This window comes from Cyanistes caeruleus, chromosome 12 (assembly GCF_971803275.1).
Source record: "Cyanistes caeruleus chromosome 12, bCyaCae1.hap1.1, whole genome shotgun sequence".
Lineage (NCBI taxonomy): Eukaryota > Metazoa > Chordata > Aves > Passeriformes > Paridae > Cyanistes > Cyanistes caeruleus.
Genome location: NC_141712.1, coordinates 15,623,579 through 15,646,931, shown reverse-complemented (window position 1 = coordinate 15,646,931; position 23,353 = coordinate 15,623,579). Strand labels below are relative to the sequence as shown.

Sequence of the window (23,353 nt, the reverse complement as noted above, 5' to 3'; positions counted from 1 at the left end):
CAGAAAAAGTGTCCAGGACCAGGGTTGGCCTGGATGGCTCCACAGGTGAGAGCAGTGGTGGGGGCTGGGGGCAAGCAGGGCAGAGCCTGTGTCAAAATCAAGGGCTGAGAATGCAAACCAGCACAATGCCTTTGGATTGGAGTTGTTTTCATGAAACATCCCTGGATGTTTGCTCACAGGCTCTGTGTTTATTTTGCTGTTGCTTCCTAGGGGGTTAATTCAGCTGCACATTTTGTCTGGTGGGCTGATAAATAGAGATGCCTGAGCTCTGGTCCCACCTCAGATGGGATACTGAGTGCCCTGGCCGTGCCCTGCTCCCACCTTGCATACCATTTCCTTCTCCATCTCATCCTTTTTGTTTTACCTGACACCTCTCTTGGACCTGATGTGACAGCCCAGGAAGGTTTACATGAAGTTCCCAGCGAGCTGGCAGTTATTCCACGTCAATCTGCACAAACCCTGCCTGCTCTGCCAGCTTTCCCTTAATGTCTCCTTGTTTTTCCAGTTGTGAGTGATTGCTGAAGGGATCTCCTGGCAGAGAAGACTCGGGTTCACCCTTCACATCCCGTTCACCTCTAAGGCACATGCATGAAAATCTGGGTGTGGGTCTCCTCTCCATAAAGAGAAATTAAATCTGCTCACGCGGCGCCGGGCGCAGGCAGCAGAGCTGAAGCGTGTGGCTGTTTAATATTCATTGGGCATAGATGTAAAACTTCTCTGTTCTAAAATAGTCTTGCACAGCACTGTGCTGCTCCTTTTTCCCTAAACCTAAGCAGGAGGCTGGAATTCAATGTTTCCTTTGCTTGTCTTCCACAATTTCCCCTGATTCAGGCAGGAAGCAGAAGACCCTTACTGGGTGTAAAGCCTGCTTTGAGGACAGATTCTCTGAGGACAGAGAAAGAATCTTTGAAGCACCAACACAGGAACAAGAAATTTTGCTTTTGTTTTGAAACAGGATGAGTTTCTGTGGTAGTTATGCATCTTCTTTTGTATTAACAAGAAAACAGTTTTTTCCTGTAAAATTTTGGCAGGTAGATTCATGGATCTCTTCGGTGACTCTGAACTGAGTGCAGTTTTCTTCACCATCTCAGTTGCACCTTAGAATTAAAAAAAAAATAAAAATAAATCTGGTCTCAGTTAGGTCCATAATAATGAAATCACTATGAAATATGCTCCAGTAAGTTAAACTAGAAAGACCTCAGCCTTTTTCCTTGGTGAGTGGGAAGCTGTGATAGCATGGGGTGGGCTGGAATGCTCCAGCTCAGTGTAGACAGAAGTGGGGAAGAGATCAGCCAGCAGTGAATGGAGGCAGCAGGAGCATCCCCACGGCTCCAGGGACATGGGGGCTGGATGCAGACGGACACCAGGGCAGGGCTGTGCTGCGGGATCTCTGCTGATGTCCCGCTGCCGTGGGGCTCTGAGCAGTGCTGGGATATCCATTATCCACAGCGGGTGACCCGCGGGAGGATCTGTTTCCATCCCCCTGTGCCGTGCTCTGCTCCCAGCCCTGAGCATTCCCAGGGCACCGGGAGGTGGCACGGAGTGAGCCGAGGGGCCAGCGTGCTGTCCCCGTGCCAGGATGGACTCAGTGGGCTTTTGCAGGCAGCTGGATATCGAGCAGTCAAAGCCGGTTAGCAGGAAAGCTGTTTAACTCCATCGGTGAATATCCCAGCTCGTTTGCATATCCATGCCTTTGTCCCGCGGTGCAGCCGGGATGCAGCTGAGCCCATCGCTCATCACAATGTTTTCCTTCGCATGGCTGCATTTGCTTTATGACCACAGGGATATTTCCCTCTTCCCTGCAGAGGCTCTCACTGATTTACCTCTGCCCATGCCTAAATCAGCTGGATGTTATTAGCGAGCCCTGCATTCCTCCAGCCCCTGCCCCAGCATAGCACAGCCATTTACTACAGCCCCAAAACTCTATTCCCTAAATGATTCAAAATTACTGCTTTTGCTTCGTTTCTTCTCCAAAGACAAGCACACTTTGGAGGGCACTAAAAATAAATGGGTTTGCTGAGAACTGAATCTGTTTCTTAAAGAAATGGCTCCCCTCCTTTCTGCCTGTGCCTTGTCACACCATGTCACCAGTGTCACCCAGCCAGGGTAATGGGCTCAGTGGCATTGTGGGGGCTTGGCTTCAAGGAGAAAATGAGCACCAGGAGTAGTAAAATTCTTAAAAGATCCCAATTACCCCTGCAGCTTCTATCGTCAGACATTTTCTTTAGTTAAAAAGAATTGCAGAAAGCACCCAAGGTCCCAAGCAGAGGGTCCCAAGGATGCTCTGTAAGTACTGGCTAGGGGAGTGCTGGTGGGCTCCTTACAGACCAAGCAGACCAGGATCTCCTCCTGGCATGCAGCCATCCTTCCAGTACAGCCAGAATTTTTATTTGCTGGATGAAACGGCCTGGATGGAATTCACTTGGTGTCAAGCTGCCCCCTCTCTGGATCTGCTCCAGCACGGGCATCCCCCAGCCAGCAGAGAGGGTTTAGCCTCAGCTAGGACACCTCGTGCTTATTCTTAGCCTTGTTTCTAAGAAGTGCTTTATAAGCAGGAGCCTGTGTTGATTAATGCCATGAAACATTAATGACTTAGGAGGTGAGCTGCAGTCCTCCCACAGAGCAGCTCCTCACTCCCCAGCAGCCAGGGAGGCACAAAATGAGCCCAGCACTGTTTTGCTTAGGCAAGGCACAGGTGTTAAAGCCAAACACAAGTTGTACCTGAAAAATATGACAAAGATAAAAGGTAGGTAAAAGGGAGAAGGTGGCTGATGTTTGGTTAGATGGTGTGCACTGAAGGCCGAGATAAAAGGTTCAGAAGGGTGGAAGAGTCACTCACCCAGTGGCTGCTGCACCTCACATAGCATTATCCTGGCTGCCAGCACAGCAGAGGTTTTGTCTACCTGAATTCAGCAGGCTGAAAAAGGTGTTGTTTTTGCCATTTGCTTGGTATAGAGGAGATTTGCATGGGGGACACAGGCAGAGCTGAGCCAGGCATGCAGCAGCTCCCAGCCAGAGCAGCCAGATCCTTGGCTGTGGACAGGCTCTGGGCTGCCCTGGGCTGCCCAAACCCAGCCTAACTGGCTCGAGGGGCTTGGCCAAGGTGCTGAGCTGCAGAGACACCACCAGCAGCCAAAGCAGCATCCCAGGGTGTTGGATTTTGGCAGCGATCCTTGAAACACTCCTGCCCAGCTCCAGCTCTCCACCCAGCTCCACACAACCCTATCGCAAGGATCAGAGCCTAGGGGTTGAATTAATGCAACTAGGGAGCTTTAAAATGAGTATTAAATTTCTCAGGAGCATGCTAAGACTTAATTAAAACTCCTGTCATTGTGTGAAATGGCAACGTAGGAATGCAGGGGGCTCGCTCCTGCTTTGCAAAGCATTTCATGTCGACTTGGCAAACCATGCCTCAGCAAAGCCGAGAAATGCCCTCACCTCCTCAGGAAGGGGAAAAATTAGAATAATGAGCTGCTTTATAATTAATTGTGCTCTGGGGACACGTTCTCACACTGTCTGATGCTTCTGGTGGGAATTTTCTACAGGGAGCATCCCAACATACAATAGGTTTCAGGTATCAGGTGTGCTCCCGCCTGCATTCCTAGACCAGGTTATCAGGTTGCTCGAAGGGAGAGTAGGAGGAGTTACATTTTTTCTGGCATTAGGGGGATTTTTTTTAGCTGTCTTACAGATGTAGGTTAAATATTTGCTCAGGGCAGAACAAACACCCAATACAAAGGGCCTCACTCGGTGATGTGTTTCGATCGCTGGAGCTTCCCTTCATCCAAGTAAAAGGCAAATTAACCTGCCTGACTTCACCGCACCACAGCAGCGATGCTTTTCATCTCCAGCACAGGCTGGGCTCAAAGCTGAGCTAAACCCGAGCCCGGGTCACTGTCCCCGGGCAGTGTGTCCCGTGGCGGGCTGGTGCTGTCCGCGCAGGGCAGATGTTTTAGCACTGATGGTCATCGGTGTCTGGAGCCCTCCCGCTACCTGCTGGGTGCTGGCAGGAGGTGCTGCTGGCCGCCAGCCCTGCTCCTCCTCGCCGCTCCTCCGCCTGCCTGCAAAGCGGCATTTCTAAAAATACCTCCAGCGATGTCGTCAGCCGGTGCTCGCTCAGGTCACGGAGACGTGAGAGCCAAGAAAAGGAGGATGGGAGCATCGCCGAGGGACCAGGCTGAGATTATCCCAGGCAGAGTGGGTGAATCCCTGCAGAGAGGGGGGCAGCAGCAGGATAGCTGCTGCCTGCACAGGTTCCCATGTGTGCCTCTGCCCGCAGCCCCCCAGAATGTCCGGCAGCAAGGGGGCATCCCCTGGGATCCACAGCGCTCTCCTGAGCCGAACACCAGTGCAGGAAAGGGAGCTGGAACCTGGCCAGCAGCGTGCATCCAGAGAAACCCCACCTGTGCATCCCTGGAGAGCCTGTCCCCGGTGTGCTGGGGCTGCCGGGGAGCCACACTGTCCTTGCCAAAACCAGCCCAGCAGCCGGCAGGGGAGGGTTTTGTAAAGCTCACAGGTGACTATTTGACTAGGGCTGTTGGCACAGAACCCTTCCTGCATCTCAGATTTTGCTCCATGCTTATTCATTGAGTTATTCTTCTAAACTGGGGAATTCACGCATGTGCCTGCTTAATGTAGACTTACTTGATGTAATTGATACAACTTATGTGCTTTGCATAATTGCAATACCATTAAAAACCTGAAGCATTCAAAAGCCAGGAAATTACTTACCAGTTAAAGTAATTTACATAAACATTTATTTTACTCTTTACAGCTCATAAATGAAGTCAGCAGTGATATGGCTTTACAGTTGCTATCGGAAAGGGGAAAGCAGCTTTCTGTGTGTCGGTGTTATCCCCAAACCAGCCTCAGGAGCTGCACAGATAATGGGTATTCATGCAAATTAGACACTGCTTAGGGCCTCTATGGGTAAATGTATGTACACAAGGGTGTGTGTCGGCAGGCACACACCTATATCCATCCATGCCAGGATCCATGCTGAGAATGCCAATAAACCTCCGCTGAAGGGAAGGGGAGGCTGGGAGGTTTTCACTGGCTGCAGGGGAATGGCAAATGCAGTGCACAGCTGGAGGCAGCTGCCAGGCCAGGATGGCATTGGCTTCTCAGGGGCAAGTTTCTGTGCCAGGGGCACATGGAGGTGACCCTTCCCAGTCCCCTTTCTCTGGGGTGAGGGGCTAGAGCAGCTTGTGCCCCCGCACCAGTGAGTCCCTACCACCCCTCAGCCGTGTGGCTGGCTGGTGACAGGAGCAGTGTCCCTGGCGGGTCTCTGAGGATGTCCAGGAGGCACAGGCCAGGATTAAAGGACAAGGCTGAATCCTGCTTCAGACCTGGCCAGGAGTGAGCAAAAGGCTGGGACTGAGTGTGGTGGGATCAGAGGTGGAGGACACGTGGTCTGAGGGGAGCAGAGCACAGGGCTGGCACCAAACCCTCCTTTCCCAAGGGACAGCCACTCCTGCATCCCCAAACCCATGTGGGACACAGGCCAGCCTGCCAGCAGGCGTGGGGATGTGAGCCATCAGCACAGGGCACACGCTGCCGCTGCCACGGATGCCAAGTTCAGCTTTGCTGTGGGAAATATCCGGTACTGCCAGTTCAGTACCATGAACAAGTCATGAGTGACTTGTGTCACCTGAGCCAGCCATTGCTGTCAGGGCTGTGTGTGCAGTACAGGGAGGCAGATACAAATCACACCCTAAAAATGTGTATGTATTACATTTTAAGAGAGATTTTCTGTTGCCTTTCTGACATCAGGGCCTTTACAGAGGTATTGGCATGTCAGGCTGATTTCTCCATGACTCTGGTTTAGGAAAAGGTTATTTTTCATGTGTTATCTGTGCCCCTGGGCCCCATGAGCCTGGGATGCCAACTGGCATTGCTGCCAGGGGATGTCTGGGAGCAGTGGGGATGTGCCAGAGTGTGAGGAGGTTTGGGTGGGCAGGTCCTTGGTGCAGCTCATCAACACCACTGTCCCCATGGTCCCCCAGGGCCGCCGTGATGGGCGATGCCAGGAGGGGCGCACAGGGGGGATGCAGCTACACTGGGACTCCCTGAAGAGCAGCGGCCTTGGGGTGGGGATGGCAGAGACACCCTGGGAGAACCCGGGGCACCGGGAGCCCCCAGGGCTATGCCGAGAGGGGCTCAGGGGAGCACGGGGAACAGCGGGGCTGTGCTGCGCTTCCAGGGCTCTGCTCAGAGGGGTCGGGGTGCCCCGGGGTCGCACCGGGAGCTCTCCGCAGCCGAGCCGTGCCGCCCCTCCGGAGCCCCGGAGCCGCCGCTGCCCGCTGCGGGAGGGGGAGCCCCGCCTCCGGGCCCGTCGGGGGTTTCACGGGTTTCCGTGGCAACGAGTGCGGGGCGGAGCTCGGCGCTTCCGTTACCGAAGTGCCCGGGAAGGCGGGGACGGGCCGGGGCTGGTGCCGGGTGCCCCGCTGCCGCTGCCGCCGCCCCGCGCCCGGTGAGTGGCCCCGCGGGGCTGCACCGGCAGCGCCGGCACGGGGGGACAGCGCCGGACCGGGCAGGACCGGGGCTGCCTTTGTCTGCGGGCTGGGAGCGCGGCACGGAGCGCCCGGGGCGCGGCGAGAGCGCGGCTCCCCGTTAGCAGCGGGGAGAGGAGCGGAGCGGGGCTGCGCCTCCCGATCACCGGCACCGGCACCGGCACCGGCACCGGCACCGGCACCGCCCCGCCGCGGCAGCCGCCGGTCGGGAGAACGAGGGAGCCCACGGTGGGTTGGGCGGCTCCGCGCTCTGTTCCCCGCCGAAGCGGCCCCCGGTGAGGTGCGGTGTGCGCGGAGCGGAGCGGAGCGGGCGGTGCCGTGCGGAACGGAGCGGGGTGCGGGGTGTGCGGGGTGTGCGGGGTGTGCGGGGTGAGCGGGGTGTGCGGGGTGTGCGGGGTGTGCAGGGTGTGCGGTGTGCGGGGTGTGCGGGGTGTGCGGGGTGAGCGGGGTGTGCGGGGTGTGCGGGGTGTGCAGGGTGTGCGGTGTGCGGGGTGTGCGGGATGTGCGGGGTGTGCAGGATGTGCGGAGTGTGCGGGGTGTGCAGGGTGTGCGGTGTGCGGGGTGTGCGGTGTGCAGGATGTGCGGGGTGTGCGGGGTGTGCAGGGTGTGCGGGGTGTGCGGGGTGAGCGGTGAGCAGGGTGTGCGGTGTGCGGGGTGTGCGGGGTGAGCGGTGCACTGCAGTGCATTGTGTGCGCTGAGATGCGGTGGGTGCGGTGCCGCCCGGGTGCAGGGCTGCCCGTGGTCCCGGAGCTCCTAACTCCCGAAAGTCAGCTCCAGCCCGAGGTTAGGAGGGGCCTGGAGAGGCTTCAGGAATGAGTAAATTAATTACAGACACCGTTTATGTCACATCCGCCGGGAGCACGGAGGGAGCCCGGGGCTGTCGCCTTTTCGGGAGTAAAAAACGGGATTGATGCAACTTCCTGCGGGTGTCGGGAGTCGGAGCCGGTGTCACCGGCGTCTTCTGCTCCAGAAGGTCCCGCTGGGATTTACAGCTGCACACTGAGATGTCCGTGCTTGCGCTTCTCCGCAGAGCTGCTGCTGTACTCGAGACCCCCGTGCCATGATCACATCCCGCACCGCCTGGGATCTGGGATCCGGGCCCTCCGCCGGAGCCGCCTGGAAGACGAAGGACCTTGCCCCGGACGGTGAGCACAGCACGGTGGCTTGTCCTTGCCCCTTGGGGCTCAGCCTCAGCGCTCACGCCCTGCTCACTGGGGAAGGAGAGGCTGGGAACAGGCCAGCCTGCATTTTTCACATTTCTTTCCGGATGAAGGTCAGGATTTGAGAAACGGGGACTCAGAAGCAGGCACAAAGCTCTGGGCAGCCAGCTGGTGAGAAGAGAGGGCTGCCTTCATCTCCCTGCTGGCCCTTCTGAGCGAGAAACTTCGGGAGAAAGGTTAAAATTTAACATGTAAGGTAGAAAACAGAGTGATCCGCATGGCAGGGAGAATGCGGGGCCTTTGCCTCTTCCCAGCTCTGGCTCCTTGGAAGGGCTGACGGACCCCATGGGTGAGTTCAGTCGGAGTTTTCCCCTGTGGAGGCTGAGCTGCTTTGCAGGCAGGCGGGCAGCTGCTTGCCCCAACCTGCAGCCGCTTGCTGGGAAGCAGCCCTTCCCACCTCCCTCACCAATGGTGCTGAGTGGGTTTTGGCACAGGGGGAGGCTGAACCCCCCTATTTGGACTTTCTTTGCTTTTGACTTCAGCATTTGCCATCCCTCTGTGCTGGCAGTGACTTCTTTGGGCACAGCTTCTCTGGTGCTCAGGACAGTCCAGCCAAATGCTGGTTGGCATCAAAGCCTACAAAAACAGGGTTTTTCAGGACTTTCTCTGCCCAATGGCTGCTGCTGCCCTTGCTGGGATGGACAACTCGTCGCCTGTTAGCCAGGCATTCACCAGCACTTTGGAAATGCTCCATTTTCATGGCATGCACAAAACGTTATGGATAACTAGAGACTGAGAAGAAGTCCAGAGCGATGGACTAACTTCATAAGGGCACATCTCCCTCCAGATATTGCTTCCATCTCTGGGCCAACTTCCTCTGGATGGTTTTAGGGGAAAAAACTGCATTATTGAGGTTTGATTTGTGAACGATTGATTTTTATCCTGGCAGCTGAAGAGATTTGGCCACCCTCGATGGTGGCAGCGCTTGTGGCAGACAGGCAGGGTCCCCAAGCAGTGGGGTGTAGCCCTTGCCAGCTGTAGCAGAGGAGGACACAGCCGTGGGAGAAGGCTCCTTGAGTGTTTCCTTCTGTGTGGCTCAGCAGGACAGGGAAGTGCTGTCCTGGCTGCTTTCATGTTTGGCTGCCTGACAAATGAAGGAAATATTTGGGGGCAGTGGAGGGAGGTGACGCTGTCAGGGTCCGTCTGTCTGGTTTTGGTGATGCAAGCTGGCTTTGGCAGCTTTTCCGAGATAGGATCGCAGGAAGTGGAGCATCTTGGCAAGGGGTAGAGCTGGGATATCCCTGGTGGGGGAAAGATCTGGTCCTGCAGAGGCCAGACGGAAGCTACACCCTGAATTCTCATTACTAGTCATTGGCAACCAGTCTCCGCCCCCTGGAGGGCTAATTTTTCTAATTAACATAATTAACATTTTTAATAAAAGTCATGCACTGTCTGCCACACCGGTGTGGTGGCGGCAGCAGGGAGGAGGAGGAGGTGGGTTTGCTGAGCTGGCTGAAGGCTGTGGCTGAGCTGGGCTCCCAGGTGGATCCAGTGATGCTCTTTGCTCCATCCCAGGCTGTGGGCAGGACAGGCTCGGCACTGGCAGCGGAGCAGGCGCCTCTCCCCGGGTTCCTCTGCTACCAGCACTGCTTCACCATAAAATCCTCAGCGTGAGCTGGCCAGACACTGCAAAACCCCGTGGGCTCTGCCAGGCTCTTCAGGTGAGGAACACTGAGCCAGCTGTGGCATGTATGGGGAGGGCAGTTTTAGGGTGATGGGATGGATGCCCTGTGCCTGGCTGGGCCATCCAGGTGGGAGCCAGCTGGTTCCCTCCCTCACCACAGTCAGTTTGTGTCTGGACCCCAGCAGCGTGTGCCTCGAGCAGAGCTGCTGCCTGGGTGGGGAGGGAAAAGCATCTCTGGAGAGTCAAAAGGCATCAAAAATGGGGAACGGTGTTAATAACAGAATAGCATTTTCTGGGTCATGTTGGCAGGAGAGCTCAAGGCAGATATGGGATTAAAAAAATGCGGTGCTGTGAGGTGGTGTTTGCCAGGGGGACAGAGAAGGAGGTGGAAGGGTGCCACGGCCAGGGACAGTGCTGGGACACCATGTACTGGTGTAGCTGCCACTAGTTCATTCCAGGCTTCAGGCAAATCATTCTAATTCCCCTTCTTTGAAAAGAAGGAAAACATCTTATCACACACCAGCCTCGATGAATTCCCTTCGGCAAAACCCTTCTGGAGTCTCTGATGTAGAGGCACCGCAGACACGCGGCTTCTCCAGGAGAATGCTGCTGCCTCCTCCCAAATCACTCCCAAATCACTCCCAAATTACTGGCATGGACCAAGTATTTGCTCCTCTGCTGAAGTGAGGTTTCCCCACCATCACTGGCCTGTAGGGTGATGCCACAGGCTCTGAGATAAGATTTAAGAAAGAAAAGGCATTATTGAGCAGGGTGAGCTTGGCTGATCATCCCCTTTCATAGCAGCCTTATGAAAGCTCCTTTCAGATTTCTTCTGATTTTTTTGAGCTCCATCCCACAGGGCATGAGCCATGCCTGCAAGTCAGAGTGTCTTTCTTTTTAAGGCCATAGAGAGAAAAATAGGAAATATTCAGTATAACTGTGGCCAAGCTGAGGGAAGATTTTATGCGGAGAACTAAAACCAAGATAAGTTCATTGTGGCAGGTTCCCAACACAGAACTCCTTTGGAGGGAGGGTTTCCCCAAGCTCCACCGTTCTGCCTTCTGCACTTCCCACCCTGCTCACTCCTCCTGGCCAGCCCTGTGAAGTGTCAGCTGCTGGCACCGTGTCCAGCACGGCGTGGGCGGTCACTGTCTCCGCTCCCTGACCTGGTTGTGCTCACGGCCGCAGGCCCTGCGGGACACGACGCGCAGGCGGCGGGAGGAGACGCGGCACCGGGCCCCCACAGCGGCCACGGAGGAGCCGCCTGCAGCCCCCCGTGAGCCAGCAGCCACAGCTGGGCAGGCAGCCTCCACCATGAACCTGGAGAAAGCAGGTAAGGGGAGAGCAGGGATGCTGTGCTGGGTGCTCAGGAGGAGAGGTGGGATGGGATGGGATGGGATGGGATGGGATGGGATGGGATGGGATGGGATGGGATGGGATGGGATGGGATGGAATGAGGGCTTGCTATCTGCCAGTGGGTGTTGAGGAAACTTCTCCTCTTTTGGGGTGCATATAGATGTGTGGCTGTGCTCACTGTGGGAACAGGTCACAGTAGAAATCTAACACCAGCCAGCTGCTGGCTGGTGACAGGGACTGATGAATTATTAAGCTGGATGAACAGAGCAGGTGAGTTCTGATGAACTCGCTGCTGTTTCCTCCTTCTTAAGGAAAATGTAACGTGTGTGGAAACGCTTGCAGCATGCGTGGCTGTGCCTGGGTGGGGAAATCCCATGGTTTCCTGTCTTTTTCCATCAGGACTGAATTGTGTGAGCTTGTCAGGGCACGTCTTGGGACCTGCTCATGGGTGTCCCCAGCTGCATCCCAGAGCAGCTCCTGAGGTGGAGTAGTGGCTGGGAAGGATGCAGGAGAAAAGGGGTCTGATTGGTACTGGTAACAGGACAGAGCTGAGGAACAGCTATCTTTCCAAATGGCTTTCTGAATTTTGAGAATTTCTGCATTTTGCAAAGGAGGAGGGTCACTGTGCCCTGCCTGCCACACTCAGACCACACATGACGACCAACACATCTGCTCAGGGGGAGATGTAACACAGAGCTGGTCAGCATCTCCTCTCCCATGGATGCTGTCACAGGAAGAAAGTGCTGGAGTGTGGAGGAAGGCATGATCTGGGGGGTATTTTCCTGCCTGCCACTTTGACCTGCAGCTGAGTGTTGTGGCTCTCAGCCTGGCTCTGCCTTGGGTCCCAGCCCAGGATTAGTGTGAATGATGTGTGCAGACATGCAGTGTGTCCATAGGAACCTGGTGCTTCCTGTAATTCTGTCTTATCCCTGCACACTCCTCAGGGGGTGAAAGCTGCTTTCCTGTTAACTTTGGAGATTTTGTGGTGGGTTTTTTGTTTGGGTTTTTTGTGTGTTGATTTTAAAGAGAAGACCACAGTCCCCTCCCTGAGCTGGGCTGAGCTTTCAGCATGGAAAGAAAAGCCAGCACCTGACAGTGTTCTTTGGGGTATCCAGCCCGTGGCAGGAAGACAAAACCTGGTGTTCACTTCTGCAGCCACTGCTGGATAAGTCCCATGGTGTGCAGTAGCAGCAGAGTTGTGGTTTGGTCCCAGCATTTCATCATTTTGTGTGTTACGGTGCCTCCCTAACTCCGTTTAGGGGTAGAAAATCTGACTCACAGACAAAAGTCTCTCTTTTTGTATTCAGGACATTTCCCATGAAGCAGGCAGCATCCTCCCACAGGTAGCTCAGTGATTCCCAGCACCAGCTCCTGCCTGTGAAACCTCAGGTTTCTGGTGGCAGCAGATGAAATCCACGGCAGGCAGGGAAGGGCGCCGGGCAGCCGGGATCCTGACCGTCAGTTCTGCCGCCGCACTGCCTCATCCCCACGTTGGGAATGAGTCACACCGGCTCATTGCTTCTTGGGAACTACCAGGTCATTTGGTAGGCTCTGATGTACAGCCAGGTTGGCTTCTGTCAGCACTGGTGGCTCTATTAACATGCAGAAAGTGATGTTTAAAATAATGCTAGGAAGGTTAGAAAGCCAAACACACAAGGATTAGGCAATACGGCCATTCAAGGTACCTGTATAATTTTAATTTTGCTTCCATTATGTTTGTGTGTAATGACGCAGACTTTAATGACATGCTCACACACTGCTCTCCACCGGCACCTGCTCATTCAGAAGAAAGGATGCCGGGGTGAATCAGCGTCGTGCTGAGGGCGGTTGTTATCTGAGCGAGGCAGCAGCACTGTGGTGTGTGGTGGGGCTGGGTCAGGGTGCAGTGGTGTGGGCAGGTGCTCTGCATTGCAGCCTGGGATGCTCTGCTGGCATCGGTGGGTCCCTTTGGCTCTCACCCAGCTGGGCCCCACTGGTAGCCAGGCCTGCCCTGGTAAGCACCTTGGCGCTCAGGATGCGCCTCTGACACGTCACTGCGCTCTCTGGGACTGGTGCAAGTCCAGTTCCCATCTCCAGCTCAGCCCCTGGGGACTCCAGAGTGGCTGGCACTCTGCTCCCCAGCGAGGTGGCTGTGTCCCCACCAGCCCCATCTTTGTCACGCTGCAGGAGGGAGGCTCTGCGGTGGGAAACGCGCCAGCCTGCCCGCGGCCCGGCCCTTCCCCGTGATCCAGGAGGTGATGGCCTCCATGGCACATCTGCAGAAGGAGAAGCTGCGGCTGCAGGAGGAGCTGCTGGAGCTGCAGGAGAAGCTCACTGCCCAGGAGAACAACGAGCTCTCCCTCTCTCTCCAGCTGCAAGGCCAGGTATGGTGGGGACAGGGTGACTCAAGGAGGGTCCATCAGGGTCTTCAGGCTCAGGCTGTGGATGGTTGGAGCACTGTGGCATGCAGTTAGTGATGGCTGCACTTGGAATGAGTGTAGGATCTCCATCACTGAGCGTCTTCTTCACTGGCTGTTCCTGAGCACCGGCTTTGGCTGTGCCTCCCTAGGGACACTTGCAGTCCCCAGTGACACTGCAATAGAGCTGACAAGGGTGCGTGGCTCTGTGGCTGTGACATGGCCAGGAGGGCTTTGGGCATCAGGATGCAGCTCTGCACCAGTCATCCATCCCCTCAGCACAGGACAGCTGCCACGGAGTCAGCTCATTAGACCAACCCAGCAGTTTAATTTTAGCGACTTTCGGCAGGTGGAATGTGAATGTGAAGGCACAGATTTGTCTGATGAAGGGACAGGTTTTGGCCACTGTGACAGTCCCCCCCAAAACCATCTCCTGCACTGATGCAGGCACATCCTCAGCACGAGTACTTGGGTCGTCCCAGGGACATGGAAATTTTGGCTGCTCGTAAAGAGATTTGCATGTGGCTGTTGTGGAAGCTGTTACAGTCAGGTTCTGCTTGTTCCACGGGTGTCAGAAAGGAGGAGGTAATTGTCCTGCATTTGGTTGGCATGCTCTGCATGACACAAGTGTGAGCACAGCGGGATCTGGCCCCGCGCTGGCCAGTTCGGCAGCAAGCGCAGCCGGAGCGAAGAGCTGGCCCAAACTTCCAAAGCTTTGGGATGGCCGGGCCACGGCTCGAGCCTGATCCAGCTGCCAAGGAGTCCCTGTCCCGTCCAGAGAGCAGGATGCAGCTGGAGATGCCCGAGCAGGTAGGGGATGGAGGAACATTGACATTTTTGGGCGCCACGGCACAGGGAATGGTGGGCAGGCTCCGGCGTGTGCGCCGACTGATTGGGCTGGCGGCTTTCCCAGAACAAACCCTGACTCTTTTCTTTTCACTACCTCCTCTCCCTTAAAAATACTCGTAAAAATAGCTGAATAATCTCTCTCAGTGGATATGGAAGTAGGGTTTTCCCACTCAAGCGCTCGGCGCACGCTCGGCCCCCAGCCAGAGCCAGGGAGACGTGCATGGAAGGAGGGGATCCCGATCCCGGCTGGGAGCAGCCGCCTTTCCCCTCCTGTAGCTGGGGAGCTCCAGCCATGCTCCAGCCCCCAGCTGTGCCAAGCATGGCACACAGAGGGGCTGCCTGCCCTGCTGCCATCTCTGCAAGGGTGTGGCTGAATAATTCACCTGATTAATTACAGCCCCATGTCAGCACATCTGCATTGGTTATTAATCAGCAGTTCCTAAATTATGGGCCACGGAGGGCCAGTTGCTTGCTGGTTATTGGGATGGGGCAATATCCAGGCGCGTCCCAGAGAGGAGTTTGGCGGCTTTCTGGAGTGGGGAAACTGGGAACTGGGCTGGGATCTGGAGGATGGTGGTCAAGTGAGGGACAGAGCACGTGGGCAAACTCCACTACAACACAGCCCATGAGACTGCTCGCTTCATCAAGCGCTCACTGCTGCTGTATATTCCAATAACTGCAGATTTTGGGAGAGCCTCACTGGTGTCTGAACTAAAAAAAAGGTTGAGGATTTTTGAAGTCCACCTGGTTTTGCAGGGAGACCTGGTCCCATGAGATGGGCAGATGCCCAGATGGGGGGCTGATGGAGATCATCATCCCATGGGACTCAGGCAAGTGGCCTTCTTGAAGAGCTCTTGCTCCCTCTTTGTACCAAGATAACTTTCCTAGAAAGAAAAATAGAGAAGGTAGAGCAAAGTTGGTTGTGAGGGCAGGACAAGGCACTTCTGGCTTTCAAACACACTTATGGATAGGTTTGTTTTTTCCCTTCTCCAAAGATGATGCCTTTTTATTTTTTTAATAATGGCTTCTGCTAGTGCTCAACATGGACAAATTATACCCATGGTTGAACAAGGTCAAAGCAAAGCTTTCATTAATGCTCATTTTAATCAGCTCGTGTGAATCAGGCACTCAGAGCCAGGTGGAAAATTAAAACATAAACAAAGTGTGAGCCAGACTGGACGTTGGTGGCTGGAGTGGCACCGTGGGGTCTCCTCTGAAAGCTCCTGAGGTGCCTCCTGGTTAACCCCGTGTGTGTTGACAGGTGGAAACTCTGAAGGCCAAGCTCCTGGAGCAGGCACAGGAGATCAGCCGGCTGCGCTCGGAGCTGGTGAGCTGCCACTGGGATGGGACTGAGCCACCCTTGCCCTGAGGGATGCTGGAGCTCTGGGTCACTGAGGAGGAAAAGGAAACACAGGGCGGGTGGAGATGGATTAAAGCTCTCCAGGGTAACAGTTTGGACCGTGCAGGCCAAGAGACACTGAGGAATGAGGAACAAAAGTGTGGGATTTTCTGTCCAATGGAATGTCGCACTGGTGACCCTGGGGCTGTCACCCTGTGGTGGGAAGTGAAGGTCCCTCTGTGGGTTGGGACTCCCTGGGGGCAGCAGGAGGCTCCTCAGTGCAGCAGGCTGAGTGATGCCCAAAGGGACAGCAGGGACTCCCTGGGAATGGCACACTGAGGGCTGCTCCGTACAGTGGGCTGGGGGGATCTGTGAGAGCAGCAGGCTGGGGCTCCCTGGGCTGTGTGGAGATTCCATGGCCTGTCCCATCCGCTCCCGGCGCAGGGCGGCACGGATGCGGAGAAGCACCGGGACCTGCTGGCGGCTGAGAACGAGCGGCTGCGGCAGGAGATGAAGGCGTGCGAGGGGGAGCTGCGGGAGCTGCAGCGGCAGCAGCAGCAGCAGGCACCGTGCCGGGACTGCCCCCACCTGCAGGTGAGCCGCCGGTGGTGGCAGCGGTGGTGGCAGGGTGACAGACACCTGTGGGTGACATGGCCTTGGCTGCCCTGTCCTTTGCCAGGAGAAGGTCGGGCTGCAGGAGCAGCTGTCCCAGCTGCAGCGGGAGGCAGAGGAGACGCGGGCCAAGCTGGTGGAGCTGGACCTGGAGGTGCAGCAGAAGACAAACCGCTTGGCTGAGGTGGAGCTGCGGCTCAAGGACTCCCTGGCTGAGAGAGCCGAGGAGGAGGAGCGGCTCAGCCGGCGGCTGCGGGACAGCCAGGAGACCATTGCCAGCCTCAAGTCCCAGCCCCAGCAGATAAAGGTGAGCTCTCCATTTTTCCTGTGCCCAGTAGGTGCCCTGCAAGTGCTGCCTATCTCTCTGCCCTGAGCACATCAGCACAGCACCATGATTTCCTAAATTATCTCCCCTTGGCCAGCAACAGCTCCATCCCAGGCCCTTCAGGTGCTGTTTCCCCAGCACACCACATCTGTGCGTGCTTTCCCCTGCAGTACATCATCAAGACGGTGGAGGTGGAGTCAGCCAAGGTGAAACAAGCCCTGTGTGAGACCCAGTCCCGAAACCAGTACCTGCAGGAGCAGGTGGGGATGCAAAAGCAAGTGCTGAAGGAGATGGAGCAGCAGCTGCAGAGCTCCCAGAAGACGGAGGCTCAGCTCCGAGCCCAGGTCTGAGTGCGATAGGTGTAAATCAGAACTCCCCCCATTCTCTGCCTGCCAGGTGACGCTCACTCAGTGTCATCCCACACTTGCTCCTCTCCCAGATCATGATGTATGAGGCTGAGCTGGAGCGAGCCCATGGGCAGATGCTGGAGGAGATGCAGGCGATGGAGGAGGAGAAGAACCATGCCATTGAAGAGGCATTTTCCCGCGCCCAGGTGGAGATGAAGGCAGTACATGAGAACCTGGCAGGTGAGGAGGGTTCAGAGGGCTCACAGGGTTGCCTGGCTGGTGTTTGGGTGTCATCATCTGCCCCTCACCCTGCCTCATGCCTGCAGGTGTCCGGACCAACCTGCTGACGCTGCAGCCGGCGCTGCGCACTCTCACCCATGACTACAACAGCCTGAAGCGTCAGGTCCGCGACTTCCCCCTGCTTCTCCAGGAGACCCTGCGCAGCGCCAGGGCTGAGGTGAGCCCCCTGGGACCACCACCAGCATCCCTCCGTGCGGGGTGGAGGTGCTGGGGGGGGTCACTGAGCCGCTGGTCTCCACTGTCCCCAGATCAGCCAGGCCATCGAGGAGGTGCACAGCACCAACCGGGAGCTGCTGCGCAAGTACCGACGGGAGCTGCAGCTCCGCAAGAAGTGTCACAACGAGCTGGTGCGGCTCAAAGGTGTGCGGGGTGTGGTGTCCCTGAGGCGGGACAGGAGGGACACGGGAGCGTCCCCATAAGGTGGTTGGGTTGGCTGCAGGATGCTTCACCCACCCGCTGTTTGCTGGCTGACTCCCTGCTTCTCTCCTCCAAGGAAACATCCGTGTTTTTGGGAGAGTCCGCCCCATCACAAAAGAGGATGGGGAAGGGCCCGAGGCAGCCAATGCTGTGACCTTTGATGCTGATGATGACGCTGTCCTGTACCTCCTGCACAAGGGGAAGCAGGTGTCCTTTGAGCTGGATAAGGTCTTCCCCCCACAAGCGTCCCAGGAGGAGGTGGGTGCCACCAACCACACTGCTGGTGTGCGGGGGAGAGGCAGCCACCTTTTCCTCACTCTCCCCTGTCTCCCCCAGGTGTTTCAGGAGGTTCAAGCTCTGGTCACCTCCTGCATTGATGGCTACAATGTCTGCATCTTTGCCTACGGGCAGACAGGGGCAGGAAAAACCTACACCATGGAGGTGAGTTTGCTTGGCTTCGTGTCCATCTCCTTCCTCAGCTTCCCAGCCTGCAGTGCCCAGTCTCATCAGCCAGGCTGGTGGCCAGCTCAGACATCCCCCTGGGCTTTGCTTCTGCTCAGGAAAAATTCCAAATAAAGTGCCAAAGGGTGTTTTTTCCCCACTTGTCACCTCAATTCTTCAGGGGACAGCAGCAAACCCAGGGATCAACCAGCGGGCCCTGCAGCTCCTCTTCTCCGAGGTGCGGGGCAAAGCGGCCGACTGGGACTATGCCATCACCGTCAGCGCCGCCGAGATCTACAACGAGGCACTCAGGTATGGGAGAGGGAGAAAGCTTTTTGGGACATCACCCTATGCTGCTCTCCCCCACATCCCTCCACCCCTGCCTAGGCCTCACAGCTTGTCCCAGGGCCCTGGGAGCTGCATTTGGCTCTGCAGGGATTTATTTTTAATTTACTTGGTGTACACTGCCCTTCCCATGAGCTCCGTCGCTTACACAGGCCCCCAGCTGTGCCATCACTCCCACTCTCTGGCCCTGATGCAGTGGTGGGGGCATCCCCTTCTCCCCCTTCCCCTGCCCACGGACACTATATTTAGGAATTTGTAACTGGGAGCCAAAAGTATGAGAAATATTTTCCTTCCTAGTCCAGCCACGGGAGGGGAGGAGCCTGGGAGCACATCCATGAGAATAACCAGGAACAGGGATGGGAGCATGGTCTGAGTTGGGTGAGAGGAGCCAAGAGAGTTGAGGTCTATAAATAGGATGTGCAGCTTTCCCAGGAAGAGATGGCTGCTCTGGCAGTGTTGGCACACAGCCCTGAGCCACGGGATGGATGCCAGCACCCCCCAGGGATGGCAATGATAACTGGTGCCCCTTTGCCCAGGGACTTGCTGGGGAAGGAGCCGCAGGAGAAGCTGGAGATCAAGCTGTGCCCTGATGGCAGCGGGCAGCTCTATGTGCCCGGGCTCACCGAGTTCAGGGTGCAGAGCGTGGAGGACATCAACAAGGTGTGGGGAGATGGGGGTGGCGGGCACAGGAGGGATGGCAGCAGGGGTCTTCGGGAGGGGTCTTTGGTGCGTGACTCCTGGATTTGGGAGTATTTCTGAAGCCATGGGGAGCAACAGAGACCAAAATAGGTCCCTGGGTGTGATATGACGGTCACTGTCCCATGGGATGAGCCACAGGGGGTTAAAAATAAAAGCGTGGGGCCCAGAGAGTTCCTGAGGGATTAGTGGGATGCGGCTGTCACCCCGGTGCCCTGCCTGTCACCCCCTGCCTTTGGTGCATCACCCAGGCTGAGACCTGACAGCGGTCATTACCCTGATGGTCCAGGCACCTGTGGGGGGCAGATGCTCGGGTTACATCCCTGGATCACAGGGGATTTGTGGTGGGACTGGGGCAGGTTGGCCTCACCCCCTCAACTTCCCGGGCTCCCCCAGGTCTTCGAGTTTGGCCACATCAAGCGGGTGACAGAGTGCACCAACCTGAACGAGCACAGCTCTCGCTCCCACGCCCTCCTCATCATCACCGTCCGCGGCCTCGACCGCAGCACGGGGCTGCGCACCACAGGTGGGTGTCACGCAGCAAACCCTCACCGAGGCACCTGGGCTGTGGCAAACCAGGGGTGTGTAGGGCTGGGCGCTGATGCCAGCGGTGGGGTTTGGCCGTGTGTCCTCAGGGAAGCTGAACCTGGTGGACCTGGCGGGCTCGGAGCGGGTCGGGCGGTCGGGCGCGGAGGGCAGCCGGCTCCGTGAGGCGCAGCACATCAACAAGTCCCTGTCGGCCCTGGGCGATGTCATCTACGCCCTGCGCTCCCGGCAGGGCCACGTGCCCTTCCGCAACTCCAAGCTGACCTACCTGCTGCAGGACTCGCTCAGCGGTGACAGCAAGACCCTCATGATGGTGCAGGTAGGGGCTGGGCAGGCAGTCACTGATTTCTGAGTCCCTTCTCTGGCACTGAGTGCCGAGGGAGGCTGGGGGCAGCAGGAGCTGGGTGGAATCAAGGAATGGGGCTCGCCCATGGGGGCATCCTCCAGTCTGCAGTCATGGTGCCAGTGGCAGCTCTCTGCACCCTAGACAAGGCCAAGGAATGGGGAATTAACTTGGAAGTCCACAATCCTGCCCTCCTTGCCTGCACATGGATTCTATTCCTATGGGCACAGTTTCTTTGTATATTGTCACCTCATCATCCCCTCTTTTTCTGGGAGGCTTTTAAGCTCTGGCAGCTTCTCTACCCCTGCCCTGTGACCCCCCACTCCCAGCTGCTGGCACCCACACCGAGCCCCCGTGGGGGCTGCTCGAGCCCCTGCACCTGCCATGGCTATTCCCGGCTGCTCCTCGCAGTGGGGCAGTTGGTGACAGGGAATCCAGCTGGCTCAGACACCAGCCCAGGCATGGATGGACGGGGCTAGCCTGGGAGGGGCAGGTTAATAATAGTGTCTCACTGGCCAGCAGCAGCAGGTTTTCTAGTGGGGGAGCCCCCGGGGTACACAGGCAGCTGCCAGGGTGACTTTGGGCCTGCTGCTCCCTGACCACAGGTCTCCCCTGCTGAGAAGAACACCAGCGAGACGCTGTGCTCCCTGAAGTTTGCCGAGAGGGTTCGCTCTGTGGAGCTGGGTCCTGTCTCTCGCAAGGCTGAGCTGGGCTCCTGGCCCAGCCAGGAGCACCTGGAGGTACTCAAGACAGTGATGGCGCCCTTCCTCTTCCCCCTCACCCCAGGGATCCTCCCTGCTTTGCCCCCACGTGTAGTCTCCAGAGCTGTTGGATGTTCCCCTAGAGCCACCAATCACCTGGTGGGATGCAGGTTGTCCCCAGACTGCAGTGTCCAGCCAGTGCTGCCCCCTTGGCTGTTCCAAGCCCTGTTTTGCAGCAGCCCCATGGTACCCCCTGAGAACATTTGGACACCACTACCCAGGCATGCACTGTCTGTCTGTGAGCCCATCCCCATTCCTTCCCTCTGGGGCCTGGCCTGGGCTGACACTGGGGCTGTGTCCCCTCTCCTCGCAGGGTGAATCTCCGGGTTCTGCAGCACCACCTGGCCGGAGCCACGCATCCCCCAGCCCAGGGCAGCTCTCCAGTCGCTCTGCCTCCATCCGAAGGAAGCTCCAGACCTCAGGTGGGTGATGGGGCAGCTTGGGAGCCCAGCTAGGGTCCCTCTGTCCCAGGAGGCTCCAGCCACCAGCCCATGGCAAAGCCTACAGCAGGGAGTGGGCAGCTCTGTAGTCAGCTCATTAGCTAATGGCTAATTCGCCATGGTTAGCACTTCCCCAACAGTGCCCTGGTTCAGGCACTGCTGATGGCTTGGGGGACAAGGGGAGGGCAATGCCACCAGGTTGAACCTCTTTCCCCTTCGATTTCAGCCTGACTTAGGGGCAGCCGTGGCTGCCAGGTGAGTGCCTGCGGCTGGTGCTGGTGGAGGGCTCTGCTTCCCCCTGCTTCCCAGGCAGGGGCAGGGCTGCTGGACTGTGCAGGGGTGCTCCTGGGAATGCTTGTGCTATCAGCTCCTGTTACAAGGCCACCAGACAGGCTGGGGCACTGGTGGCTGTGCCGCTGCCTCCTGTAACCCATGCCTGTCTCCCCTCAGGGAAGCTGAGGCCAGTGCCCCTGTGACGAGTGCCAGCCATGGCAGCAAACCCGCTGCAGGACCCAGCCCCTCACAGTGACACACAGACGGCTGCTGGAAGACATGAAGGCTTTGGTGCTGTTCTCTTGGCCACCAGGACCCGTGACCAGAGGTTGATGGCACCTCTCACCATGAGCAGCATGCCGTCAGGGTCTCCCAGCAGCCAGCCCCCACCTCAGGGTAGGGGACAGTGGTGCTGGGCAGAGATCTGCCCCCTTGGATGCTCAGCTCTGTGAGTTTATTTTTGCTGGACAGATGGTCTTAGCCAGAGCAGGGAGCTGCTGGGTGCTCCCTCCATCTCTTCAGCTTTGCTTTTACAATGAGATCTGGCTGGAAGGGGTGCACAGAGCCAGACCAGCCCTTGGCCCTGCCTCTGCTACTGCCCCAGGGCCAGCATGGGCACAGCTCCTGCAAGACTGCATCTGGGCTGCTGCCCGATGTCTTTCAGAGCAGCACTTCCTCCACGACAAGCCACAGAAAATCCTTTCCCTGTCAGTTTCTCAAGCCCTGTTGTTGCATGAAGGCCCCCGGTGCTGTGCATGAGCCGAGCTGCCATTCCTCGTGCTGCCAGGGCCCCAGGCTGGCACCAGGGGGGATGGAGCAGTCTCGAATGAAGCTATTGTAAAGTTATTTACCAGTTGTCTTGTCAAGAGAGATCACAGTGTGGTCGAGATGAAAGTGTTTGAAATATTTATACCTGTTTACACGGTCTTGGAATGGAAAACTAGTGGAAAACAAACAAAAAGACCCCAAACTGCCAGCCCACGCATGGGGATGGTGGTTGGCAGGGGCATGGTAGGGGAGGGCACTGTCCTTGGACCTCTCAACACCCACCTGTTGGGTACATTTCCTCCTGCTGCAACCCCCTGCTGGATGCACTGATGGCTCCTTCCACCACAGGCCTATCGTCTTGCGCTTCCACGGCGTATTCTATTAAAAAAAAAAAAAGGGAAAAATAAATTTAGCCTTTTGTAAGATTAGATGTTTCTATGTATTTTAATAATTAAAAAATATCCTGTTTTGTAACAAAACTTATTTTAAATAAACTCTTAAAGCCAGTCCTCCTGCACTGCGCTGTTCTTGAACCCTGCTTAAGGTAGGGTGGGTGCTTCTTCCCTCTTCCCAGCATCTCCCATAGGGCTAGAGAAGCCCATCATATTCTTCTCCTGGCAGCTGCCCCTGGGAGCAGCCTGGCAGCACAGTTCCCACCCCATTTTGCAGCTGTCATGCTCCTGCAATTAGCAGGAGAGCAGTGGTTAAATCCAGAGTCCCAGTGCGCCCATGTCCTGTCCCACTCACATCCCAGCAGTACGCTGGTGGTTGGCAGAGCCTTTGCACACCTCATGGGGGTTCAGGCATGGGGTTATCACCAGATAAAGCAGCTGCACAGCAGGAGGGCACAACCCCTGTGCATCTCCTGGTGCTCAGAGCAGGCAGCACTCACCATCAGTCCTGCAGGGGCTCAGAGCCAGGGCCTCTTGCTGTACAGCCCACCTTCAGAGCCACCTCCTCCAGAGCCATGGAGCAGGGCAGGCACCCCTCTCTGTTACCAAAACTTGACTGTTTGGATGAAGCATCAGCAATGTGGGGACTGGCTTTAGTTTTCCTGCTGGCTCCACTTCACCTCTCCAGAATAGCCTTCCAAACACGCTCTGGGGCTCAGGAGCTCAGAGGCAGCATTGCCACTCTGCCCGGATCCGCTGGGGCGCTGTGGGAGGGAGAGCTGTGCCCAGCCAGGGAGAAGGATGAGCCCTAAATGATGACACTGCTCCTTGGGCTGGGAACAGCAGGGTGAAACCGCCCCCGGAATTTCCACAAGCCACCTGGCAAGTGCTGGCTCTCTGTTGTTCACCACGGCCTCCCAGCAGGAAGGGTGAGAATGGTCAGCTTCCTCTGGGACAGGCAGGAACAGAGCCCTGCTTTTCCTGGGCACTCCCAGCTAGGAGCCATGCCAAGGTGAAGAGCACTTCAAGAGATTCAGGCAGCTAACACAAC

At 56.9% G+C, this 23,353-nt stretch overlaps 1 protein-coding gene and 1 long non-coding RNA gene across 10 annotated transcripts; one reads left to right on the top strand and one right to left on the bottom strand.

Moving 5' to 3' along the window:
- Nucleotides 1-6,342: 6,342 nt before the first annotated feature.
- On the top strand, nt 6,343-22,416 carry KIFC3 (kinesin family member C3). Of its 7 annotated transcripts, none has more exons than XM_086847438.1 (22): nt 6,352-6,472; nt 7,543-7,657; nt 9,248-9,393; nt 10,545-10,689; nt 12,879-13,075; nt 15,219-15,284; nt 15,741-15,890; nt 15,976-16,215; nt 16,404-16,577; nt 16,673-16,820; nt 16,907-17,037; nt 17,129-17,240; nt 17,374-17,555; nt 17,634-17,738; nt 17,920-18,050; nt 18,620-18,743; nt 19,176-19,305; nt 19,415-19,644; nt 20,274-20,408; nt 20,743-20,851; nt 21,096-21,124; nt 21,320-22,416. In XM_086847438.1, exons 2-21 carry the CDS (start codon nt 7,573-7,575, stop codon nt 21,098-21,100), a joined length of 2,745 nt encoding a protein of 914 aa, XP_086703564.1. In that variant the 5' UTR covers nt 6,352-6,472; nt 7,543-7,572; the 3' UTR covers nt 21,101-21,124; nt 21,320-22,416. The 7 variants fall into 7 exon arrangements, with proteins under 7 accessions (XP_086703562.1, XP_086703564.1, XP_086703567.1 ...); XM_086847440.1 differs by lacking the exon at nt 6,352-6,472 and adding an exon at nt 6,599-6,740; XM_086847439.1 differs by lacking the exon at nt 6,352-6,472 and adding an exon at nt 6,627-6,792.
- Nucleotides 22,032-23,352, bottom strand: LOC147650881 (uncharacterized). 3 transcript variants are annotated; one of them, XR_015275316.1, is made up of 3 exons: nt 23,179-23,352; nt 22,803-23,081; nt 22,032-22,288 (listed from the first exon to the last, which is right to left on the bottom strand). It is a non-coding gene; the product is annotated as an uncharacterized LOC147650881 (long non-coding RNA). The 3 variants fall into 3 exon arrangements; XR_015275315.1 differs by having other exon boundaries at nt 23,182-23,352; XR_015275317.1 differs by having other exon boundaries at nt 22,803-23,066; nt 23,182-23,352.
- Nucleotide 23,353: the final 1 nt, after the last annotated feature.